Source organism: Apteryx mantelli, chromosome 3 (genome assembly GCF_036417845.1).
Source record: "Apteryx mantelli isolate bAptMan1 chromosome 3, bAptMan1.hap1, whole genome shotgun sequence".
NCBI classification, from domain to species: domain Eukaryota; kingdom Metazoa; phylum Chordata; class Aves; order Apterygiformes; family Apterygidae; genus Apteryx; species Apteryx mantelli.
Window position 1 is genome coordinate 24,745,267 of NC_089980.1, and position 22,456 is coordinate 24,767,722.

Below are 22,456 nucleotides of genomic sequence, written 5' to 3' on the forward strand. Positions count from 1 at the left end.
GCTCTAGCAGAAATCAAAGAAAAGCAAGGCTGTGGCTTAGGATTAGAACTGCTAATAAAGGCCCTTTCAGGAAAAGACTGGTGCAAATAACATGAATAGCAAATAATGTCTGGAATGCATAAGACAGGCTGGATGATCAGGTATTCTAGAAGAGTAAGATTGAGATGAAATTGAAAGGAAGTAATTGGCCCTTTGTAAATAGGCCCTTTTGCAGCTAGAGCTCACTGCCACAAGACACGCTCCTGGGTGCATTTGAGGTCCCCTGGATGTGCTTGGTGCACATGTTAACTCTGCGGCTGGGTTGCAGTAGGTACCTGTCAGCCTCACTGCAGATAGTCTGCATGGTGCAGGACTTCTGTCCAGATGGGAACAGGCTAGACTCTACTCTCAAACATAACCGGATTAAAAAACGGGCTAACGCTTAGATGAATGACCATCATGTCTGGAGCTGTCATATGAAACATAGTATCAGCGAAGAGCTTTGGGAGAGACTGGACATCTGGCTTCAGGCAAAAGGAGAAGAGCCATCCTATGGGGACAAATTACCCCATGGCAAGTTACAGCGAGATGATTGGGCTCTTACCCTAGGACAGCTATCATCAACCACCCTGGGAGAGAGATACCAGACTGTTCCAGGTTTGACATCCCTGTGTTTCTGTCTCTGGGCAATCAACTACAATTTGAAGCTCTATAAAGCATTCAGACTTTGCACTGTGGCTCTCTGCCTGAGGTCTCATCTCTCACTTTCACCATTTTTACAGTGCAGCCAGTAATGCTTCTGCTTTACCTAAAAGCACGTTAAGATCCTTTACTGGGAGGTATGATACTCATTCAAGTAGGTACCACAGAAGCCACCATCATAGCTGGTCAAGCTGTGCAGACAGCCTGACTACACCGTGAGATGCTCTGGGTAGAACAAATAACTTTTTTGGTTTTGATTACTGAGCAGTAGTTACAATCCTAACCCATAAAAGGGGAGCTGTTATTGCATGAAGCCATACAAGTGAGGAGTTTGAGGCTCTTCAGAGGAAAAGCCTGTTTCCCGTGGGGAGGTGGCTCCAAGTGGTTGGCCCTGAGCAGAGCAGGTGCAAGGTGTCCCAGCAGTGCACAGTTGAGGCCACTGAGGTGAATGAAGAGGCAAAGTGGGAATATGGAATCAAAACCCCTTCAAAATCCAAGTGTTCACCAGTCCCTGATCCTGCCTTCTGCTCTCCTGCATCTCCACCATACAACTGGATTCAGATGATGGGATTTAAAAAATTGTAAGTGTTGGATCCTTTTTATTTCCTCCATAGACTGTGGGCTTTTCAGTCCGGAGAAAGAGGGCTAGGAGACTTTTCTCCAGCCATTAGTCCCACAGGACCCTTCCCGAATGCAACCCCATGCTCCCTTATGGAAGAGGGCTGATGGGCAGGAGTTTCCCATAGGTGTGATGTTTACATCCAGACTCAGGAGAGTTAAGGGCAAAAATCCCCTCTGTTATTATGTACAGTGCCACAGTGCTGAGGGGATGGAGGTGAGGTCTCCATGGTTCTGGCTGCTGTGCGACCTGGAGAGCAGGACTTGCAATCTACTTAGAAATGCAGGAAAAAGAAGCACTTCTGCACTGCTCGGAGAGAGTGATTTGTCCCAGCCATTTGCCTGGGATTCTGCAGTCAAGCCCTGATTTGAACCTCAATCTCCCAAAGCCCAACCCAGCACCTTGCCCACAAGCTCCTCTTCCCTTTGAACACCAGAGCACTGCCTCACCTCTGTAATCGCTACTGTCACCATCTAGATTTTCCCCATAAGCAATGCTTCTTTCACACTGGCATACAGGAACGCAGGTTATGGTCCTGTCCCAAGGCACGGGGGTTGGCAATGAGCAGTGATCACTGGGGAGTTTTCCTGCACCTCACTGTGTGTGTGTGTGCACCCCACCTACACACATGCTCCATGCCACCTTCTTCAGAAATTGTTGAAATACTGTGCTACAAAAGGAGGGGAAAAAGAAGACTTTTTTCCTCCCCCTGCTCCGTGAGCAGCTCCTCGCAAAATGAAGTGCTAACGATTGCCTTTGCCTTTCCTTCCTGCTGTGTCTTGCACTGGATTAGACCTGAAAAGCAGTATCACCAAGCTTGAAGTTCAATTTATCACTGCGGTCAGGATTGATTTGTTACACTACCTATTCTGGGGAAATGAATGTCTCCATTGCGCTCCCTCCAATTTAGGCAGATCTTTGTTTTGCTCAGATCATCCATGGAATGTCAGAAGCAGGCATTTCACGGGTAAAGGAAAAAAAAAACTCTACAAACTCCTGACTAAAATCCAGCCTGGCAGTGCCAGAGATTGATGCTACTTGCAAAGCACCCACTTGGCATTCTGGTGACTGCAGATACCAGGGAGAAACAGTGCTCCTTTGCTGGGTTTCTGTCCTACTTTTTTGTTGAATGAGTGGTGAAAAGTGTCATAGAAAATGACTCTTGGGTGAATTACCCTTCCTCTTTATCATTGATAACATCATAGCTGGACAGTCAGCTGGGGCCTTGGAGCCCAAATTCATAGTAAGAGTCAGGTTGAAACCAAAGTTGTTTTTTGTACAAATTTTCAACTGCTCTGTGAGACAGTGGAAAAAGACTTTGTTGCTGCTGTTGAGGGGAAGCTTTTCCAGGAAAACTTGCAGCTGTTGTCAAACACAGGGACTCTCCATTAAAAAAGCATGCAATTAAAAGTTCATTTTTTTACTGAAACCCATTCTGATGGAAAATTTACCCTAACCATAACCATATACAAATGTGGGATTTACATTCTCATATTCAAAGGGCCCAGAATGTGGATTGATATGAAGAGTCATATTTTAAAAGGATCCTATCTTTTTCTGATAAACCAAGTATGCATCTCATGTCAAAGGAAGGGTTAAGAGATGAGCACCCTGCAGAAACAGGTGTGGAGATCCTCACTTTCCTGCGAATATGACTAGGAGAATGATGTCTGTAGCTGATGTTCATTAAATGAGCTGAAATGAAAGGGATAGTTGCTCTAGTTGTTTTTTTATTTTCCTCAGCTAAAAGAGGATTTCTTTCTTTCTCATAAATTTGCTGCAGCTAGACATAAACCACTTACTGCTTGAAAGAAGCTCTGCACTGTTGAAGAGTTGAAACCCAGGCATGAGAAATTGGGTCTTAAGCAACCCTGACTTGTGTGCTTTCAGCTTGGCTGGCGGCAGCTCTGATCCTGCGTTTTCTCTGGGTTGCAGCCGCAGGAGCCTCTGCCGCGGATGCTAAAGTCTGGCTTTCGAGGGGAAAGCTGGGGTTATGCCTGGGATAGTCTCCCCCTTCCCTCTGCCCCATTCAAAACCAAAGTATTAGTTATGAACACTGCTAGCAATTCAGGCCCTGCTGGCCATAGCACTTTTGAGCATGTGGTGAGCAGGCCACAGCCAGAGCCAGGGCCAGTGAGCAGGGTAAAGGGGTTTGCAGCATGGGCCATGGAAACCTGAGTCAGAGCACTGGACACACCTGAGTTAGGACCAGATCTTTTATTCCATTTTGGATACAGTATATATCTTGAACGACTGCATTGCTTTGGATGCGAGATTTCATGTTGCCTCTTCTCTGTAACTTGAGCAACTTGATAGTTGGCATATATTGTGTTTTCTTTTAGAAGGAAAAATAAAACAAACTTGACATCACACACTCTTTCTACCTGCTCCTTAATCTTGCACACATCTCGAAAGAGTCATAACTCTTTTTAAAAAACATCTACTCTTAGGGCACTGATGCACAATGTCAACAGATTAAAATTGAAGGGCTGAGCTGTTACCACCCTGCTGTCAATCCAATGGGGTTTGTTAACTCCAGCTCTCCGGGCTGACGTCTGACATCGCATAGGAACTGATTCGTGTTGGACTGCGTGTCCCAGCTGCAGGGTCTGACCACATCCATGTGAGCAGCGGGCAGATGTTTGGGGGTCTCATTTTAACCTGCAACCATGCCTGTCAGCGTCCTTTTTTTGAAGTTGAGATGATGGCCATGTCGAGCACATCTGCTGTGGCCAACTTCTACAAGCACTGTGATAACTGCCTTTTCGTAGGGGCCCAGCTCTGGAGCTGGGTGATGGTATAGAAATGCTAGCCTGACATTAAGATGCTCATCCTCAGGAACTGCGAGGAATCCGTGAGTACTAGCTTCCCAAGAGTCAGGAGGCAAATTCAGACAGCAGAAATAACCCTGAGCATCTTAAAAGTAGCTTGGTTTGAACAGCTCAGCTTTTGATTTTTGAACAGCTGAGGCTGGCATTACTGAGAACTGAAGATGTCCTCTACAGACTGCTCTTCTGCTCCCCGTGCAGGGCAGGATGTGAAGGCAAGGCTTGGGCACTTCATGGTCTCCATCATCCAGATCAGTGTTTTCCAATTTGCAGAAATTTTCAACAATTTTAATTGCTGAGTTTTGCAGGGCTTTAATTATATAAAATGCAAAAAGAAAAGGGATACTATGTCAAACTAAGGCACAGCTAAGCCCATAAAGAATTTGGGGACTGAATTAACATAGAAGGTAATTCGTATGCTGCAAGAATAAATTGCTGAGAGCAGCAGAAAGGACCCCTATTTCTTCTTCATCTTTTGTTTTTTAATGGTGCACAAGTATGTGGAAATATAAAATCATAGGAGAAATTCAGTGGAAAGGCCATGTGGGGGTGCCATTCCTCAACACTACCTTTTACATTATGTTAAAAGGTGGCAAGAATGTGAAGAATATCAAAGAATTTCTATTCACTCCAGCCACCTGCAGCAGTTGAAGTGAACTGAAGGACTCCACGGCTCCCACGTCACCTTGCTGAATAAAGCAAAAATCTGAGCTGCAAGGGAGGTACTACTGCGGCAGTAAATCAAGCCCTTTGTGCTGTAAGGCAGGCATATATCCTTTCTCAAATTATTTGCTACTCTTTAAAGCAGCTAGAAGCAACAGCTCCTCAGCTGGCCCATGCTGTTGCTTATGAAAGTGAGGATCAGCTGAAGATGTTTCCCCCCGTGACTTGGCCCATAAGTAAAGCTCCCACTAAACCCCGTAAGAGGACGAAAGTCTCCTGGCTTTCCCAGTGGCTGTGCCGGGTGCACGCTCTCTTCACGGCACGGGTGCAGGAGCTGGGCTGGTTCCCCCGCAGGAGGGGAGGTTGCCCAGGCTGAGCTGTGACCATGTTTCTGTCCCCTGCGTCTGTCCGTGTTTCTCCTGGAGCTGGTAGCCCTGGGCTGGGGTTGCTGCAGCGGGGCTGAGGCTGGCTGGTGCCAGGTGACGCAGGGCAGCGCAGCGACCTGAGCCCGTCCTTGCATCCAGCGTGGGGGGAAGGAAATAAAGGGATCCCTCCTCCCGAGCCAGGCTTTACGTGTAGCTCTCTAAACCCAAAAACATCTCCTCTCTTTCTCCTGCCACTAGTCTCTGTTCGCTGAAATGGAAAGATTAAATGCTACTGTTTCTCTAGAGGTGTTTTAATGGCAGCCAAAGCCAGGCATCCGAGGGAAACTTCACTATGCCCTGGGCTGGAGGGAGTCTGTGGGCTCCAGCAAAACAGGCTGGTGCAAAACACATAGCTAGACACATAAATGAAGCTAATTGATAAAGGCAGGCTGGGTATATGGAAGGCGTAAGACACTGGCTAAGTGTTAACTTCGACATATAGTTTAGTTCTAGGTCTGTAGACAAAACTTAATCTTTTTTATAAACAAATAACACATTCATTTACATGACTAATCCACATTTCTTATGCAAATCATTTCCCTACTGCTGTTTCTGCTGAGAATAATATTCAGTATAATTACCACATTTATTTAGTGAATATATTTACACAGGGTATCTCTCTGTCCGTGAACGCTCTTCACCAGAGAGGCCCAAAGAGCAACAGGGGAGCCCAAGCTGTCACTCATGTGCACTCTCCACTTTCTAATTTTGTTCTGCTAAAGCATTTTGGGACCGTTTGAGATGCCTCGGTGAGAGCAGAAGGATGTCAGCATCCTGCCTCCGTCCCGGGGAGAGCACCTGCTGCTAATGGAAGGCAGCTCTCCCCCCACTACCAGCCTGCTCTTTGAGCCCGAGCTAACTGTAATGAGGGAAGACACTCCGAATAATAACTTTCCTTTGGGTATAAGGCTATCTTAATTTTTTTGTGTGTTTAAGTTGGTAATTGCCATGGAGTTTGAAAATCTTCCAGGTTTTACCACTCTTAATTATGTCCTCATGCATATGCATCATCTGTTTGTGTGCTCATTACTGCGAGGAGATCAGAACCCAAAATGCTGGGACCGCTTCCTCCAATTAGCTCTCGTACGCAGAATTTTCTGTGAAATCCCCCTCCTAGGTAGGGTAGCCCAATCTGTTTGGAACATGTCCTGCTGTCCTGAGCAAATTCAGCTCTGCAGCTAAATCAAGACGCGTTTCGTTCTTCGCGTGTCTTGCCTGGGTTGATCCTACCTGGACTCTTCCCTTGCTCATAGCACCATCTGCTGAAATGCTTATTCAGTGGTAGTTATTGCGGTGTCCTAATGGAAAATATTTCAGCTGTCTAGAACCCTGATCACCTCTTTACCTGCTCTGTTTGCATCTATTGCTTGCTCTGGTTCAGTGTGAGCCTCCAGGACTAACAGGTGCTAACGGTTTTGAATACATTATTGAGGTGTTACGTGGGGAAGTGAAAAATAGTGCTGTTGGGCTCCTAACTTGTTCTTGCTCAATATCAGCAAGATGAATGTGTGCAATTGAACATAACTTTGTTTTCTAAAGAGCAGTCTTGAATTTTTTTTTCCTGCCAGTGGAAAATGAAGCTACTGCTCTTTTCTAAACAATAACAATGATTTTGTGATAGAAGAGGAGATGGTTAATTCTCCCAAACATGTCAAGGGCAGATCTGTAGCACTGTGTATGCTTTCCTGTTGGAGAACGCCATGACTCTTGTATAAAGATCTGCACAGAGCAAGCCTAGACCTTCAGGTTATGTTTTCTGAACAGAATAACTGCTTGCTTTTAACTATTTTTTTCAAGGAGATGATAAGGAGTTAGTTGTTAGCACCTTGGAGCACATGCTTGGAAAACAGGAGATGGCCTGACTGAATATAAATCACTCTATACTTGCCGCTTTTGTATATAGGAGAAATTTCTATTTCTAGACACTTCATCTAAATAATGTGATTGAAGGCTTAAGAAGTCAGATGGTTTGTGGTTCATTCTCTTCAGTTTTGGATCCCTTGGGAGAAGGGAGGGATGAATAGTCAAGAATTTTTCTATGTGAAATTTTCTAGGAGGAAGATGAGGGTAAAACTTGGCATCCAACTGTGAAAACACTCCTTCTCACAAAAAGCCTGGTGCAACATTGCATATTGCCAGCTGTGTTAATGGATGCCTAAATTCTGCTTGGCATCGGGCCACACTTATATATTACAGAAGCAGAGATTTGGCTCCAAAGTCTGCTTAACACCTGCGCACAAAAGGACAGAAGCATTAAAGGTGATTTAGGGACAATGTGTTATTTTGGCTAATGTGTTCTCTAACTGATCACCCGACTTGTTCTTTGTTCTGGTGTGAATGTCACCCGTAGAAACTGCAGTTGTGGTCCTGAATGTGTCTCAGGGACACAGTCTTGCAGCTGGATGAGTGGACTGGTTTAACACATTCAGCGTAACAGAGGGGTTTGATCTGAGTTCTGGCCGGGCTCTCTGCTTCGCCGTGGCGGTCTGCAGTGTGGGTGTGCAGGACCGCTCTCCGGGAGCCCACCTCCCCAGGAGGCAGCTGAGCCCTGCTGCTGCTTCCCGTGTGTTACGGTGGCCCTGGGAGCGCAGGGGCCTCCCCTGCAGCACCCGGAGATGTGCTGAGGACTGCAGGGTGCCCAGCACCTGACAAGCTTGCTGCCGGGCAGTGAAGTTTCACCTGCCCTTTGCTAGGCTGTACTGGTTTGCCTGTTGAACGCTTGCTGTGGCTTGTGGCCAACAGAGCTGCCTGACTTCTTCCTCTCAAATGCTGCTGGTGTCCTGGAGATTTGCCGTGGCTGTTGCTGTGACCTAGAGCTAGACTGTCTTTTGCCAGTATTCAGTTAGGAGACAAGCTATCTAGGGAGTCAGTGGCCATCACCTCTCCATGGGCTCTCCCCAGAAAGTGTCCATGCTGTGGAGCTTCAAAAGAGACTATTCATCCCTGGAAATGTGGGGACAGGTTCGGTGTCCTCCCTGTGCTCTAGAGGCTGGAGAGACTGGAATCCAGAGACTGGATTCCCCTGCCAGCTGTGTCCCAGCATGGAGAAGAGGGAGCCTTCCACCCGGCGAGGGAACTCCTCACCCCGACCCAGCAGCACGGCTCTGCTTTGCCTTCCCTAACATCTGAAAGGTGAGTCCCAGCAGGAGAACAGCATCCACGCTATTTTACCTCTCCCAACTGTTTTTAGGGAGAAACTGCCTTCTTAAAGGACAGCAGGACCCTTAGCTGTATTGTAGCAATAAGCTACAAAACCGGGGCTGGTCAGAGAAAGCAACCGGTGAACAGTGCTCAAGGTGGTCACAGCTGAGAAACACTTCCTACCGGATCTGCGCTCCTTAATATGTCTGCTGGCCACATGCTGAAGTAAAGGTGTCTCCCTCCAAATCTCTCCATGCTCTGGCCCTTGCTCCCACACCTGCTTATATTGGCACCATCCCAACACCTGGAAATGCTGGGAGCTAGCAGAACAGTTGTATCTTATACAGAAAAACCTGTCCTCCAGCAAATGGACACAGACGGGGGAGAACATGAATTAAGGACACAGTGTAAGTAGCGGCCATTTGATTACAGTTGCTAAAGATATGCAAGTTATAACATGTTGCGAAGATGTTGTGGTAGGCAAGAACCCCCCATCCCCACACATGCACATCTAAACATTATCTTACTATGGTGAAGTCCTTGCATTTATCTCCACAGCGAGGGAGCTCAGTGCTACCTCCTTAATGCCACACAAGCTAGACTGAAAGTGGGAGTCTGACTTGTAGGAACTGCAGATGAAGGCCTGGATGCGTGCTCGTCCCCATCTAGTCGGGGAACAGCTTGTGTTCCTGCAGCTGACTTGATGAGAACTTCAATTAACAAATGCTATTAAAGCAGTTCTCCTTTTTATTTTATTTTTTTTTATGCGTAGCATTTCCTGACAGCTTAAACCTTTAATTAACTGGAGACGCCATTGTGGAAAGTTTGCTAGGGAAGAACGCTTGCGGTTTAATTAAAAAAGAAAAAAGGTCCTTTACAGTTAGGGGGAAAAGATCTGCTTGCAAAGCCAATAGCAGCTGCAAAAAGCCCTCAGGAATTCCTCCATTTGCCTTTCTGATTGTAACAGTGGGAGAGAATGTGCTAAAGTGATATGATTGCCCTAGCGGAGAAGGTGAGTGCTTTAAAGCCTCACATTTGAATCTCTAGTTTAGGCTGCAGATGTAGGACAAGCTATGGTTCTGTTATCTCAGCAAGGGGAAGAAAACAGCCAGGTTTAAAGGTTTTTTAAGAACTATTTTTAAGTTCAAAATTCTCTTGGTATTAGCTCAGAGCTGTTTCTAGCATTTGTGATCTTCTCTGGGGGCACACAGGGGACTGTACAATGTGTAAGCACTAGCTTTTTTGGAGGGACCAGAAGGATGAGTCCCAGGAACAAAGGAAAAGGCTGCTGTTGCAGCAGAGAAGCAAAAAGCTGAACTTACCTGCCACAAAAATAAAGGACAATCTTCACAATACCTTAAACAGACCAGGACCTGCACAGAAGCCGTCTTTCTAGATGCCCCGGGAACAGGCTCCTCTGGTTGGGGCCATCGGGGCGGCTGCAGCGCCTGGGCCACAGACATGTGCCCATCTGCTCTCTGGAGCCCCTGGCTGGCACCGCGGCTGCTGGGTGACACAGGAGAGCTGAGTATCTTGTGAAACATGCCAGTGCTGAGTATGTGCCAAAGCTTCTCTTTGAGAGCCACTTGAGATGTGCTCTCTCTCCTTTCCTGTCCCTGTTCTCAGCATGGTTATATTCAAAAAAAATGTAGTGTACTCTTTTCCAAGGGAAGGGAGAAAAATCTGTACATGTCTTCTTTCCCAAGCCTGGGTCAAGGACCATAATGATCCTGTTGTCCACTGAACGAAATCTAGTCTTCCGTGGAGGTATATCACCATGCTGACCCTTTTAAAGGCAGATCTCGTTTTTGCAAAAATGAAGAAATTCTTCTGTAATAGCTGCTATAAGCAGCACCTCTTATGGAAAAGCTGCACTCCCATAAACACCAGTGAGACCTGACCTGCCTTAAACTGCTGGCTGTGCCCCAGCTCTTCCTCTGCCAGCTGGGCTCCATGTCCTGAAGGCTCCTCTTCAGCCAGACCTCGGTGAGGTTGTTCCACGTTGCAATAAGCTGTGGTGTTCGGCTGGGATTTCCCAGCATCTCTGTCAGTGGTGGAATTTTTTTCTCTGACACTTCTTAAATGTATCTCCTCCTGACCTTCAGCTTTCCGGAAACAAACCCCAAACTCTTTATAACCCTTTTGGAACGGAGGGGATCTCAAAACTCAAACCTCGAGAGTATTCCTAGTGAAAACAGCCCTGAAATAGTCCTGAGCTGTCTTGCAGACCTGATGAAAATGTCCTTGCCATGCTTTAGGGATAGCCTTTCTGCTTGAAACAGTGGGGGGGGGTTTCCTTAAAGGCAGGACTGTGAAGGGCCGTTGCCTGAGGCTGCAATTGGGAAAGGTCCCCTTCCACTCATGAGTGGTGTCCCATTTTTGCTCTCACAAGATGATTACTTTTCATCAACTTTGCAGTGCTGAAATCAACAAAGGAGCCTTGCCAAAAAGCTGTCAGATTATCACTACCCACATTTGAACACAGGAGCCCTACCTTTCTTCACTGCCTGCTATTTAATTCTGTACCTGTTTAATTACCAACACAGGCTTCCCTGACTTTTTTCTCCTATCCCTGGCTCTATTGCTGGCCTCAAACAAGTTTTGCTCTGAAATGGGTATAATGTTATTGACCTCACTTGTAAAGACTCCGAGATTGGCAGATGAAAAATGAAAAAAACAGGGAAAGATATGGATATCAATAATACAACAGACCACTCTTTATTGCTATTTTTTAATGGAGTTGCAGCAGAATCTTTATGTAAGAGTATCTGAAAGTCTACGACTTTAAATAATTCCTAACCTAAGGATTTGTACTCTTGCCTCATTCTTGTTTATGCAGCTATTACTATCAGTTGCTCAATATTTTATCTGTCCCAGCATGCATGCACGCACACTCTGCCTTCAGTGGCAGCGGTCAGAAGGAATATGCTTTCTTTGAAATCAAATGCGTTGCTAGAGCTTCTCTAATCTCCTGTCTCATCACGGGGCATTTGCACAAAGGAGCTACAAAGCTCTATCAAACAGGGATTTGCATATTCCCACTGTGGTATGGTGGCACCCAGTTCTTGCCGGTGCAGCGGTGCCAGCTGGTGCAAGGCAGGGAGGAATAAGGCCTTTGCTAGTTATCTCTCCTTCGCACAGCTCGCTATTTATCACAGTGGCTGAGCCCCTGTCAATAACGCTTTCCCTCAGTAGAGGGAGTTGTTTCTCAATGTAATAAGATAGCATTATCAGGTAGCGTTTTTGTCAGGTTCGTCCTATTTATTACCTTTCCTGTAATCTAATTTGTAATGTATTTCCTTTAGATTTTCTATACTTCCCCCTATATTTGGGGAATATATATTGGAATAACTTCCAATAACAGTCTGAGCTATGAAAAAGACACGGTTTTTAATCCACCTCTGAATGATAACATCCAGGTGCTTTTATCTGTAAAAGCTTTCTTGCCTCTTAGCGTGGAGCAAGGTCTGCTAGGAAAAGCTTAGCACCTTCTATAAACATGTCAGTGGGAATGCTGCATTATAGCAGCCAAGGTCACTTAGTCCTAGCCAGGAAAACACCACCGGCTAATTTCTACTTGATGCGAGATGATCTTTTCAGTTGGAAGGTGATTCCTGTCCCAAAGGGGTTGGAGTGAAGTAACTGAAAGGTAGCAACCAGCCCATTCCAGCAACAGCTGGCGTGAGCGCAAAATATGAAGAAAACTATGAAAACATATGAAAAGCCACCACCAAAGTGCATCAGCTGCTGAAACTTTCTCAGGTGCCTTGCAGGCATTTGGCACAGGCGAGCTTTCGGGAGAAACAGTAAGGCAACATTTTGATGGGACCTGCCTCCACCTGCAGGTCTCCTCCAGGTCTGAGAAGAGACATCTGACGGTGGCAGGCCTGGAGCGTGGCAGCCTTGCTGGGAGCACATTAATTGCTGTGACAAATGAGGCTGTCTGCGGTGGCTCTGGGAAGGGGTGGCATTTTCAGGCTCCCGCAGGCCTCCTACTCGGTGTCGGGATCGTGGCTCAGCCCTGACTCAGCAGCCTGGAAAACGGCCTCTTCCTGCAGGGTGAGGGCTTTCCTCTTTCTTCGCGTGGAGTTAGCGTGGCTCCCGCTTAGCTGCCAGGGCCCTTCTGCATCGCGGCACCGAGTGTCGCTGCCGTTGTTTTAAACAAAGTTCGACCTAAGCCTGTCCACTGGACCTGGATTTTGTCATTCTGTTACAGGCATTTCAAAGTCAGTTTGCCCTAAAACAAAGAAAGAGAAATGTCCCTTTTTGTGGATGCTAATGAAATTTTTATCTGGGCATCTTTCTGTGAATGTTGGGGCCTGAGAGGCATGGATTATATTAGGGGAAAAGGACTGAGCCCTGGAAATAAATCAGAGGAGGACAGAGGTTGAAGATCACAAATGATAAATTAACAAGTGACACAAAACAACCGCAGGAAATAATAAAACCAGGAGTGTGTGGGAAAGGCATCGGAGAGATTGTTTACAACATGTGCATTGGACTTTCCAGCTTTTGACATCTTATCACCAATTCATTCCATATGTTACTTTATGCATGGGTTCCTGTTTTTATGGGGTTTTGTGCTATAGTTTTTGTACTAACATGAATGACTCACATCTGCTCCAATACGTAATTTATTCTCTAATGTCATCTGCAAGAGAGAGCTCAGCCTGTGCAATACTTGTCAGTGGTAGGACTGGAAGAGCAGCAAGTCAGGCAGGTGAGCAGGGACAGCTAGGAGAGGCAACTGTTTTCTGGAGTCCTACTCTGTTCCTCCCCCCCCCCCCAGCAATGTCTATAATTTCCATGTCATGCTACCCTACTTGTCTGCCCTACGCAGACAGGCCTTCCCACTCACTGCGTCCGTGGGGCTGCAGGGGGGAGCCGGAAGGAAAGCGTCCTTTCAGGGCCGTGGTGCTAGCTGAGGGCCGTCGCTGTCGGACCACTGACGGAGCCGTGCCTTCTGCTGCGTCCCGAGCTACTGCCGGCATACCAACAGCAGCCCCGCGCCGTGTTGATGATTATGATTTTATTTTTTAAGTGCTCCTGACAGCTCTGGAGACGTACGTCTTCTCTTCCAAATCCAGTAATTAAATTCCACCTACCTGCGTTCCCCCTGCTGTTTCAATTGGATAAATTAATCTTCCCGTCATGTCTGAGCCTCCTGTGTGCGCTGTTAAACAGCGGCCCCCCCTCGCCCCGGAGCGGGCCGGGGGCGCCGGGCAAACTTTGCGGCGGCCCCTCGCTCCCGGCCCGGCCCGGCCCGGCCCGGCCCGGCGGCGCGGGGGAGCGGCCGGGAGCCGGAGCCGGTGCCGGTGCCGGTGCCGGTGTCGGTGCCGGTGCGGGGCAGCGCGCTGCTCCGCCAAAGCCGGCCCGGGGCGGGGAGCGGGGCGGCCGGGGGGCGTCCGTCGGTCTGGGGGAGGCTGTCGGTCGGGGGTGTCGGCGCACGGCACCTTCCCCGCTCCCCTCGGCCAGCAGCTCCAGCCCCCTCCCCCCGCCCTCGGCGGTGCCTCCTCCTCCTCTTCCTCCTCCTCCCCTGCAGAGCATGCACAGCCCGGGACTCGCATCGCCGCCTCCTCCGGCTCCGCGGCGGGCGGAGCAGCCCCCTCCTGCCCGCGCGGCCTCTCGCTGCCCCCGCAGGAGCCCCCCGCCGGCCTCCCCCCGGCCGAGGGCTGCCCCCCCCCCCCGCTGCCCCCTCCTCGCCCTCCCGCCGCCCCGGCCGGACTTTTCCCACCCCGAGGATGAGGCGGCCGACGCGGCGGCTGGCGCTGGCGCTGCTGGGGGTGCTCTGGATCGCCGCCCTCCTGCTCTTCTTCGGGGCGCGGAGGCGGCCGGAGGCGGCCGGACCCGAGGGGCACACGCCGCAGGTAAGGGCCGGCGCGCCCCGAGGCGCGAGCCCCGCGCGCCGCCGCCCCAAGTCAGCCGCAGCCGCGGCAGCCCCGCGGTTCTCGGGACCCCCCCCCGCTCCGCCGCGCTCCCCTTCAGTTTCGCGCCGGCCCCGCGGCTGCAGGGCGCCCGGCCCCTTCGCTGCCCCCCTTCCCGGCGGCGGCGGCGGCCGGCCCTGGGCACCTCCGGCGGCGGGGCGCAGCCCGTGGGCGCCGTCGGGGGCTGCCGAGCCGCCCGCCCCGGCCAACTTTCCGCCCGGTGCGCGGCCGAAGAGGCGAGAAGCGGCGGCGCGGTCTGCCGCGGCAGGGAACCGGCTGGCAGGGGTGCAGACACCTCGGCTGGGTTGAATAACGGCCACTTCACAGGGCTCTTCATTATTGTTATTATTGTTATTATTATTATTTTGTCTGGTGTTTGAGGACGGGGGCTTAGTGTGAGCCGAAGCGTTTTCCTGGATGTGTTTGTCTCGGGGGAAGAAGGCTGCACGTAGAATTGCACACTTGTGTCGTGTTTGAGACCCCCAGACTGCGCCGGAGCGAAAGCATGGGAGAAGTGCAAAGAGCATCTGACTGGAAGCACAAAGTGAAACAAATGAGTTTCGCTGTCCAAATGATGTGAAAAGCAGGAAAGTTACAGGCAGTTTGTGTTCGAACAATTTCCCACATTATTTCCTCTCTAACAGCTAAGCTGATAGTTTGCCTGAGCTCACCAGACGGTTAACTTTTAAAAGTACACGGATCAGATTCTGGCCCTGATTATGCTGCTGTAAATCTTGAATAACTGAATCAAGGTTAGGCCTTTGATGGAGGGCCCAGGTCCTGAACTGAAGTCTGCTGGAACTAACGGTTATCGCAGGAGAGGAAGGGTACGAACGCTAGCCCCATTTTGTACCAGTGAAACCAAAGTAAGCATTTGGCCCATGACTTATGGCAACTATATCAATTAGCCAGGTCTTCACAGACTATGAAATATGTATATATCACCTCTGAAAATGAATTCAAGACCTTTTTGGAAAAAAAATCTGAATTCATAAAGCTTGCTTTGATTTTTCATGTAGAGGAATTATTGGTTTTCCATGTTTTTTAAATAAAAATGATTGAATAGGTTTTTCTAGCTTTCAGAGATCTCTCAATTCTAGGAGAGGGGAATGAATCTATGCAATTTCAGGCCACAAGATAAATAAATATATACACATTTATTTATTTATTTATTTGTTTATTTAAGGGGGGGAAGGTAATAAGTCACTGAAAGCAGAATAAAAGTGCTTTCTTCACCATAACTATGCTTTTGTGTAAATAGGTTTCTATTGGAACTGCATTCTTAAAAATTGCAATATAAAAACTCCTATGTTTGATATGATCTACTGTATTCCTGTTCAAATGAACCTTTCTTTTTGTTTAGCAATGCTTGCAGCTCAATTGTTTTTTCCTTTTGCAGCCCCTTCTGACTTAGCCATAGGAGCTGCTTAGATTTAATGCCCTCCCCACCCTGACTGTCAGATTGCTAATGCTGTCATGGGCCTGACAGGGCTCCTGCTTGCAGGCAAAGGGAACTTCTGGGATGCAGGATCAGGCCCCAAGTTTTGAAGTTGCAAAGCCAAGTTGCTGTAACTCCAGCAATTTGACTGCTAAAATTGCCTCTCCTTCATTTCCTCTGAGTTTTCCATCAAAACAGTTGCAGCGCCTTGAGATTCATAGAGTACAGATTCATTTTTTTAATGCATTACATTTTTGGCTTTGGAAACTACTTTTGAGTAGTATGAATTATAAGCTAGTTGTGAGAGCAGGAACATGATGTTGCTTCAGTTAACCCCTCTCAAAGGATGCAAAGCTGACTTCGGTGCCCAAGCCAGGGAAGCCGCAGCCAACAGACAGGCCTGACAGTGTGCCCTGTGCCCCGAGCCCGGAGGACAGGCTACTTGCAATGAAAGCACAAGCAGTTACTGCTGGTCTCCCAACTTCCAAGAGACAAAAGTGCAAGGAGTAGATTGCTAACAGCAGTGCAAACTTTGTAAATTGTAGTGAAGAAATGGAGCAAATCCACATCAACTTTCCTGGCAACCCTTCTCACTTCTGTCCTCTCTCTCAGTCCAGCTTTATTTCTGTGGCCATATGCACACCATATATCATGCTGCGTGTAGATTTAACCTTTGCACTCTTCTAGTTAGGCCCCAGCTGGTGGTGTCTCCTACTGCTGGAGCTGAACGGAGGAGGATCTCGCTTAGCCTTTGGCAGGGCTTGTGGCACATGTCCCACTGCTGGCACTCGACAGCATGGATGCCCGAGCTCGCTACCAGCCGCAGGGAGCTGGTATTTGCCAGGTGCAAGTGGCAGAGCTGCTGCTCAGAGGAGGGTCTGGTGCCTGACTAGACGGGAGCTGCGCGGAGGGGTGGCTCGTGGTGACAGCAAGGTCTCCCAAGAGCAGTCTCTGGTGCGAGGGGCCCGTGGTGGCCTCAAGTCCTGCCTGCCCCCATGGTGCCTGCAGCTTGGGGCTGCGTGGGCGCCCGCTGGCCGCGGGAGCGGAGTGGCGAGGGTGGCACTGTTGCAGCCGCCGAGCCTTCGCACGGCTGTGGTTTCTAGTGCCAGGAGAGGTAGGCGCAGCTGTCTGTTTTATTTAACTTGGCTTCACCTTCTCGTTTTCTTACCTAATCTGATCTCCCTGCCTTCCCTTAGTCTCCCAGACGGGCCGGGCTGCGCGGTGGCCAACGGCTGCCTGCAGCGCGAGGAGGCATGCCTGTGCCGGAGCTGCCAGGCAGCCCCTCGCCGCTGAATTACCGAGCCGGACCGCTCTGCTCCTTCCCTGCCCTCGCTCCCCTCCGTTCCTGCCACCCGCTCTCTCCCAACCTCCGTTTCGGAGCGGGCTGGCTGGGCACAGCCGCTGCCGGTGGCGTGCGCGGGAGCTGCCGGAGCAGGCTGAGGCTGGCTCGTCGGGGTGGGGGATGCCCGGCTGGGGGTGTGTTTTAAGCAGTAACCTTGCAGGGCTTGGTAGGGTGTGGAAGAAAACGATGTGCTCCGGTTAGCACCGTGAAGCTTGCTGAGGGAAGCTGTTCGCGGGACAAATTCTCCAGTTCCTCTGCTGCTGCTGCTGCTGCTGCTGCTGCTCAAGGTTGTTAGTACTGCTGCCGCTTGCATTTTTTCAAAGGGCAGATCCAGCCCTATCAAGCGCAGCAAGCAAAACTTTCTCTTGCCCTTTCTCTGCGCTTTTTAGAGTCCTATAAATTTGTCGAGAAGGCGAACTGTGATGATGTGCCCGTGTCTGTTGCCTAGCGTGGCCTGATCTGGGACGCCGGTTAACAGCCAGGGCATCAAGCTGAAGGAGAGCTGAGCCTGCCCGCTGAGTGATTTACGACGGTGTGAGCGCGCAGAGCGGCCCTGGGTTACTGATCAGCTGGGATGCACGGATAAGCTGTGCCCTCGGTGCCTCTCGGTCGCGGGTTTCGAAGTCCTTCGCGAGCATTAATTAGTTCCGAGCTGTCTCCCTGCCCCTGCAGTTTTCCAGTTGGGTAAACGGAGACCGGGAGAGGTTAATTGAACTTTGTATCCTTCTGGCTCTCATTGACTGGGGAGGAATTGGAGTTGCTCAACCTTCTTTAAAAGCCAGGCTATCGGCGACTCACCTGAAATCACACGGCGAGGCAGTGTCAGGGCTCGGCGCGTGCTCTGCTAATCCCGACTGCACGGCCCGGCTCCGCCACCAGCCTTCTCCCCTGCCTCCGCGCCACCCGGGCCCTTTACTTTCCTTTTATTTGGAAGGAACAAGAAGATGTAGAAATTAATAGCTTAATTACATTAAGAAATAATGAGAGGAACTGATATGCAGGATTAATTACAAGTAAATTCCCAAACTGATTTGCGAGGAGGACGTGCAGTTGGCTCGGCAGCGCTGTTGAGCTGGCGAGCCGGCTCCCCAGGCTTGTGCCAGTGCCTCTGCTCCGAACACGGCTGGAGCTGCGCAGCTGGCGTGTAAGGCTGCCCCGGCTGACGCTAATGAGGAAGCTGGAGAGGGGAAGGTTCAACCCCCGTAGCCATCTCATCTCGTCTCCTTCGCATGGTGAATCTGTGTCTGACTGACGCTGGCATATCTGTAAAGTGAGCCGGTTGTATAGCAGAGTTGTAATGTGGTGAGGGGTTTGTGAGGAGCCCGGGGCCAGTAGCGAGTGAAGAAGGGGCAAGAAGCCCTTTTTGTTGTTAAAAAATTTTTTTTTTTTTTATTCCCTCGTGCGCGCTTGCTCGCTTTCTCTGATGGATGGCTGAAGCACAGCTGACAGACTCTGGAGGGAAAGCGGATCCTTTATGAGCTGCATTGCAGGAGAAAGGCTACAGAGAAGTTTCTTTTATTAAAAAAGTGACCTGACAAGATAGATACACTTGACTTGTACGAGCATTTGAGATGCAACAGCTCCTTTCCGAATGTGTTCAGATGCAGCTGGGGGATGAATCCTGGGAGCAGATGAGAGCTGCCTGTGGTGATGCTAAGCACCCTCCCTTCCTGCGCAGAGTGGTCAGGGATGCTCAGCACCCTGCAGGACTGGACCTCTATGCAAAAAGATGCTTGCCAGCTTTGCACTTGTATTCCTCATACCAGCCTGCATTTCCTTCTGCATCATCACCATCCATAACGTTTCAGCACCTGGAGCTCAGCTGGCAATCTCCAGATACTAAATTCCTGTCATTTTTACAGCAGCAGAGGCACTTAACAGATTAAAATAACTGTGTATCCTGCAAAAATTCAGATCTTAACAATTAAAGGATTGAATTGCCAAATCTGTCATGAACAAAAAGACAGTCAGACCATTTAATATCAGACAAGCTTTAGCTCATGCTCACTGGAGGCTTGGATAGGTCTGGGGTGGAAAAGAAGATGAAACTTTTCTGTCATAGTTTGCCAGTGAAGTCCATGCCTAAAATTTGTAGGAGTAAAAACAGGCTTTATAGGATGTCCATAGCTCTGTCAAATTAATGGTGCAGGAGATGGGCAGAATCCATTTGCTCTCCCCTAGCTGTATTCTTAGCAACGGATATGAAAACATAAAAGATAAAGAGCTTGCCCAAGCTGTCCTTGTGTCTGGGGGTCAGTCAGAGGTACGGAGCAGGGCTGGTGAGTAAACGGGTGCCACTTCTCAGGCACGACCTTCCCTCTGGTGGGCTTTGGAAACAGGTTTTCTGAACAGAGCCTCCTCTTTCTGTGAGCGACTGTGTCCTTGTACGATATGAGCGAGACAAGATGTCCCGCCAAAGTTAGCCAGGCAAAACCCAGCCTCCTCGACTAATAAACCAGGCATGGACAAATGGTGAGCAGCCTGTATTATACACGTTGTTTAATTAATCCACTGACTGTGCATCAGCGCTCTCTCCGAGATATCTGTGAAACAATAGGCAGTAAATGAAAACCCTGTTAATTTTTCACTGGTAATTACAATGAATGAATTTCACCCCATTACATTCTGTTAGAGCTCCGTGTTGCATCTGTGAGTGATAGAGGCATAAATATTGATTGAACAAGACCTGTTTGCTTTACAAAATGATGAGCATCAGGATGTCTGGGTACCATTCATGGCTTGATGCCTTAAAAAAAGTAAGAGGGGTGGAGGGAAAAGGTGCAAAAACTATTCTTTTTTTTTGCTGGCTAGAAGCTAAATAAATTTCAGTGCAGGTAACATGTATCATGTTGACAAAAGATGTTGAGAATCAGAAGGGGAAAAATGCTTTTTCTTCTGCTCTGAAAGGACAGAAAGAGCTTGAAAAGTCCCAAAGCTGTAGAATTACTCCAAGGTGCGAGGTTGTAGAAGGAGGCGGCATGTCAGGGCCACTTTGGCATTAGGAACGTGGCAGTTGACTTTTGTTTTTAAGTGCTCGGTATGTTCAGGATGGACTTATGTGAGGATTTTGTTTTTGTCCTGACTTGCTTTTTTGTGTGTACCCTGTCTTCACCCACCTCCTAAGTTAAAAATCGGCTTGCTAGCTTGTCACTTCGCAGTTCAGTACACGAAGACCTCCTGTGCTCGTGGGTTTTGGTGGGAGGAGAAACCAGCTGGAGAGGTGCCTGGGGGAGGAGTGTTCAGCCCAAACCCAAATGTTATTCAACAAGTCCAAGGCCACAGAGGATACCTGGGGACTGATCCCCTGTGCTGTGCTGCCCTATCATTGTGTTAGCCTCAGGGCGATGAGGCTCGTTCCTGTTTAAAATCTCAGGGTTTAACTTGGGGGATAGGCGCTCACCTAAATACAGGTTTCCTTCCTAGTGCTTAATGTTTAGGGTGACAATTTTGAGCCTCCAGAAAAATAGTTTGACTACCGTGGAGCTGGCTGCTGAAGGCATATCAGGGGTGGTGTTGATCCTGGGGTGAGCTGTAGCAACCCAGGATACAGGATGGTCATGGTCTCTTTTATAATCCACTTCTCCTGGCAAAATCCCAACAGAGAACCCTGCATGTTGCCAGCAGGAACTGTTTTTAGCTTCTCTCTGGCTTATGTCGCATGGTGACATGTCCTCTTTAGGTGACCAGGAGAAGGGGTGCTCTCCCTGTCTGTTGGTCTAAAACCACGTCTGTCCGTGAGGTCTGAGTCCTTGCCGCTGCAGCTGGGTTTTTAGGAAGACTCAGCTCTTGGGCATGAGCAGGGTGACACTGACTCTTGGTGACCCTCAGGACAGGCTTGGCAAAAAAAAGTCCAAAAAAGCTCGTCTGTTAATCTCTTCTAGGAAACTGTCCACTTGTGCAGGACTTTGAGTGGGAGTTGAGTCTCTGGGAAGTCTGGGCCCACGTTGCTTTAAGGCTGGAGGGTCTCCGAGGTGAGGTCTGTGTCCATATGACACCGTTTGCATTTGGGGTGTTGCTTCTTCATTCAGCATCTTAGATATGGCACATATGTTGTGAAGTGTCTTGATGCTTAAGAAAGATGCTGTTTATCTGGAAGAGATTTTTTTCCTATTCATCCTTTCACCATTTCATGCATGTAGGAAGGTAGATTATTTACTCAAAAAAACAGGTTATTTTCTCTTCCTCCCTCTTCCTTTCCATAAGAGAATGTCTTCCTGATATATTTTGATGTAATCAGGGCCCAGGGAACGTTTCGGCTGGGTTTGTTTCATTTTGCTTTTTCCAGACATCTCTTGATTCTGGTTCCGCAGTGTGATCTGCCCCTCCCCTCAGTCACGGGGAATTTTGCACGTCGGATGCCTACAGAATAAGGATTATGTGGCTGGGGAAAGCAGGTCTGTGGAGCATTTACATTATTGGGACTTATTTAAAGTTTTTCTTTTCTTCCTGCAGCTCAGTAGTTTGTCGTAGGAATGAAGCCCTAGGCAGAGAGCATAAGGTAGAGTCTGTTGAGCCATTTGTGGTTTTGCAGGCACACGCCTATGAGAGGGAAGTGTAAGACAGACAAGCACGGAGACTCGAGGGACGGTACTTGGAGCATCAGAATTGCACATAACACAATCTTATATGCCCATATAAGTGTGTGCATGGCATTATTGTCCTCAGCTGACAAAGTCGCAGGTAGCAGAATATAGGTTTTGAGTAGAATTTTGAGTCCAGTGTTTTTCTTGGATAAATGGACATGTGTGTGGTTTACTCAGGGTATAAATAAGAGAATGACACCTTTCCAGATATAGGAGAGCTGCTTGGAAAGAGCTGCTGGGGCACATCATGTGACTGAGGGTTTGCAGCAATTTGCAGAAGGTGCCAGCTGTGATGGGTGTTGAATTTCAGATGCTGAACTCAGAGACCCGCTTCAGCATAGTCCCGAGGGACAACCTCAGAGATGTGCAGCCTCTCCGTAATGTGGGATCACAGCCCACCTATTAAAATCGATGGGACTGTTACCATTTGCCCTGTGTGTCCAGAGGAGCTGGTGCCTGATGTGGTGTTAGGATGCCTGTGCGGTGCTACACATTGCGTGTGCGTAACGTGCATTTAGCACATGACTGGCTGAGCTTGTCTGTTTTTCTTTTTCCTCTGCTTATTTTTTGTTTAAAACATCCCAACCTTTCCCGTGAGCACATGAGCGACTAAATTACATGTACAAGAGCGGTGGATGATATTAGAGTTGGCAGCAACCACAACCCACAGGATGCCAATTTGGTGTGTGTGCGTGTGTGCGTGCGTGTGTTAGCTCTGGTCTCTTTGCCAGTGGAAAAGAAAGCATGGGAAAGGCATAGAAATACAAAAGCAAGGTACTGCAGCTGTGAAAGAGAAACATGGTTATAACCAT

General features: G+C 48.7%; 1 protein-coding gene across 1 annotated transcript in view; it reads left to right on the forward strand.

Annotated features, from left to right (window-relative positions):
* Positions 1–14,098: 14,098 nt before the first annotated feature.
* Positions 14,099–22,456, forward strand: part of GALNT14 (polypeptide N-acetylgalactosaminyltransferase 14) — a 169,076-nt gene continuing 160,718 nt past the window's right edge. Inside the window, exon 1 of the mRNA XM_067294683.1 lies at positions 14,099–14,224. Coding sequence (XP_067150784.1) covers positions 14,099–14,224 — 126 coding nt within the window. The remainder of the gene's footprint in view (positions 14,225–22,456) is intronic.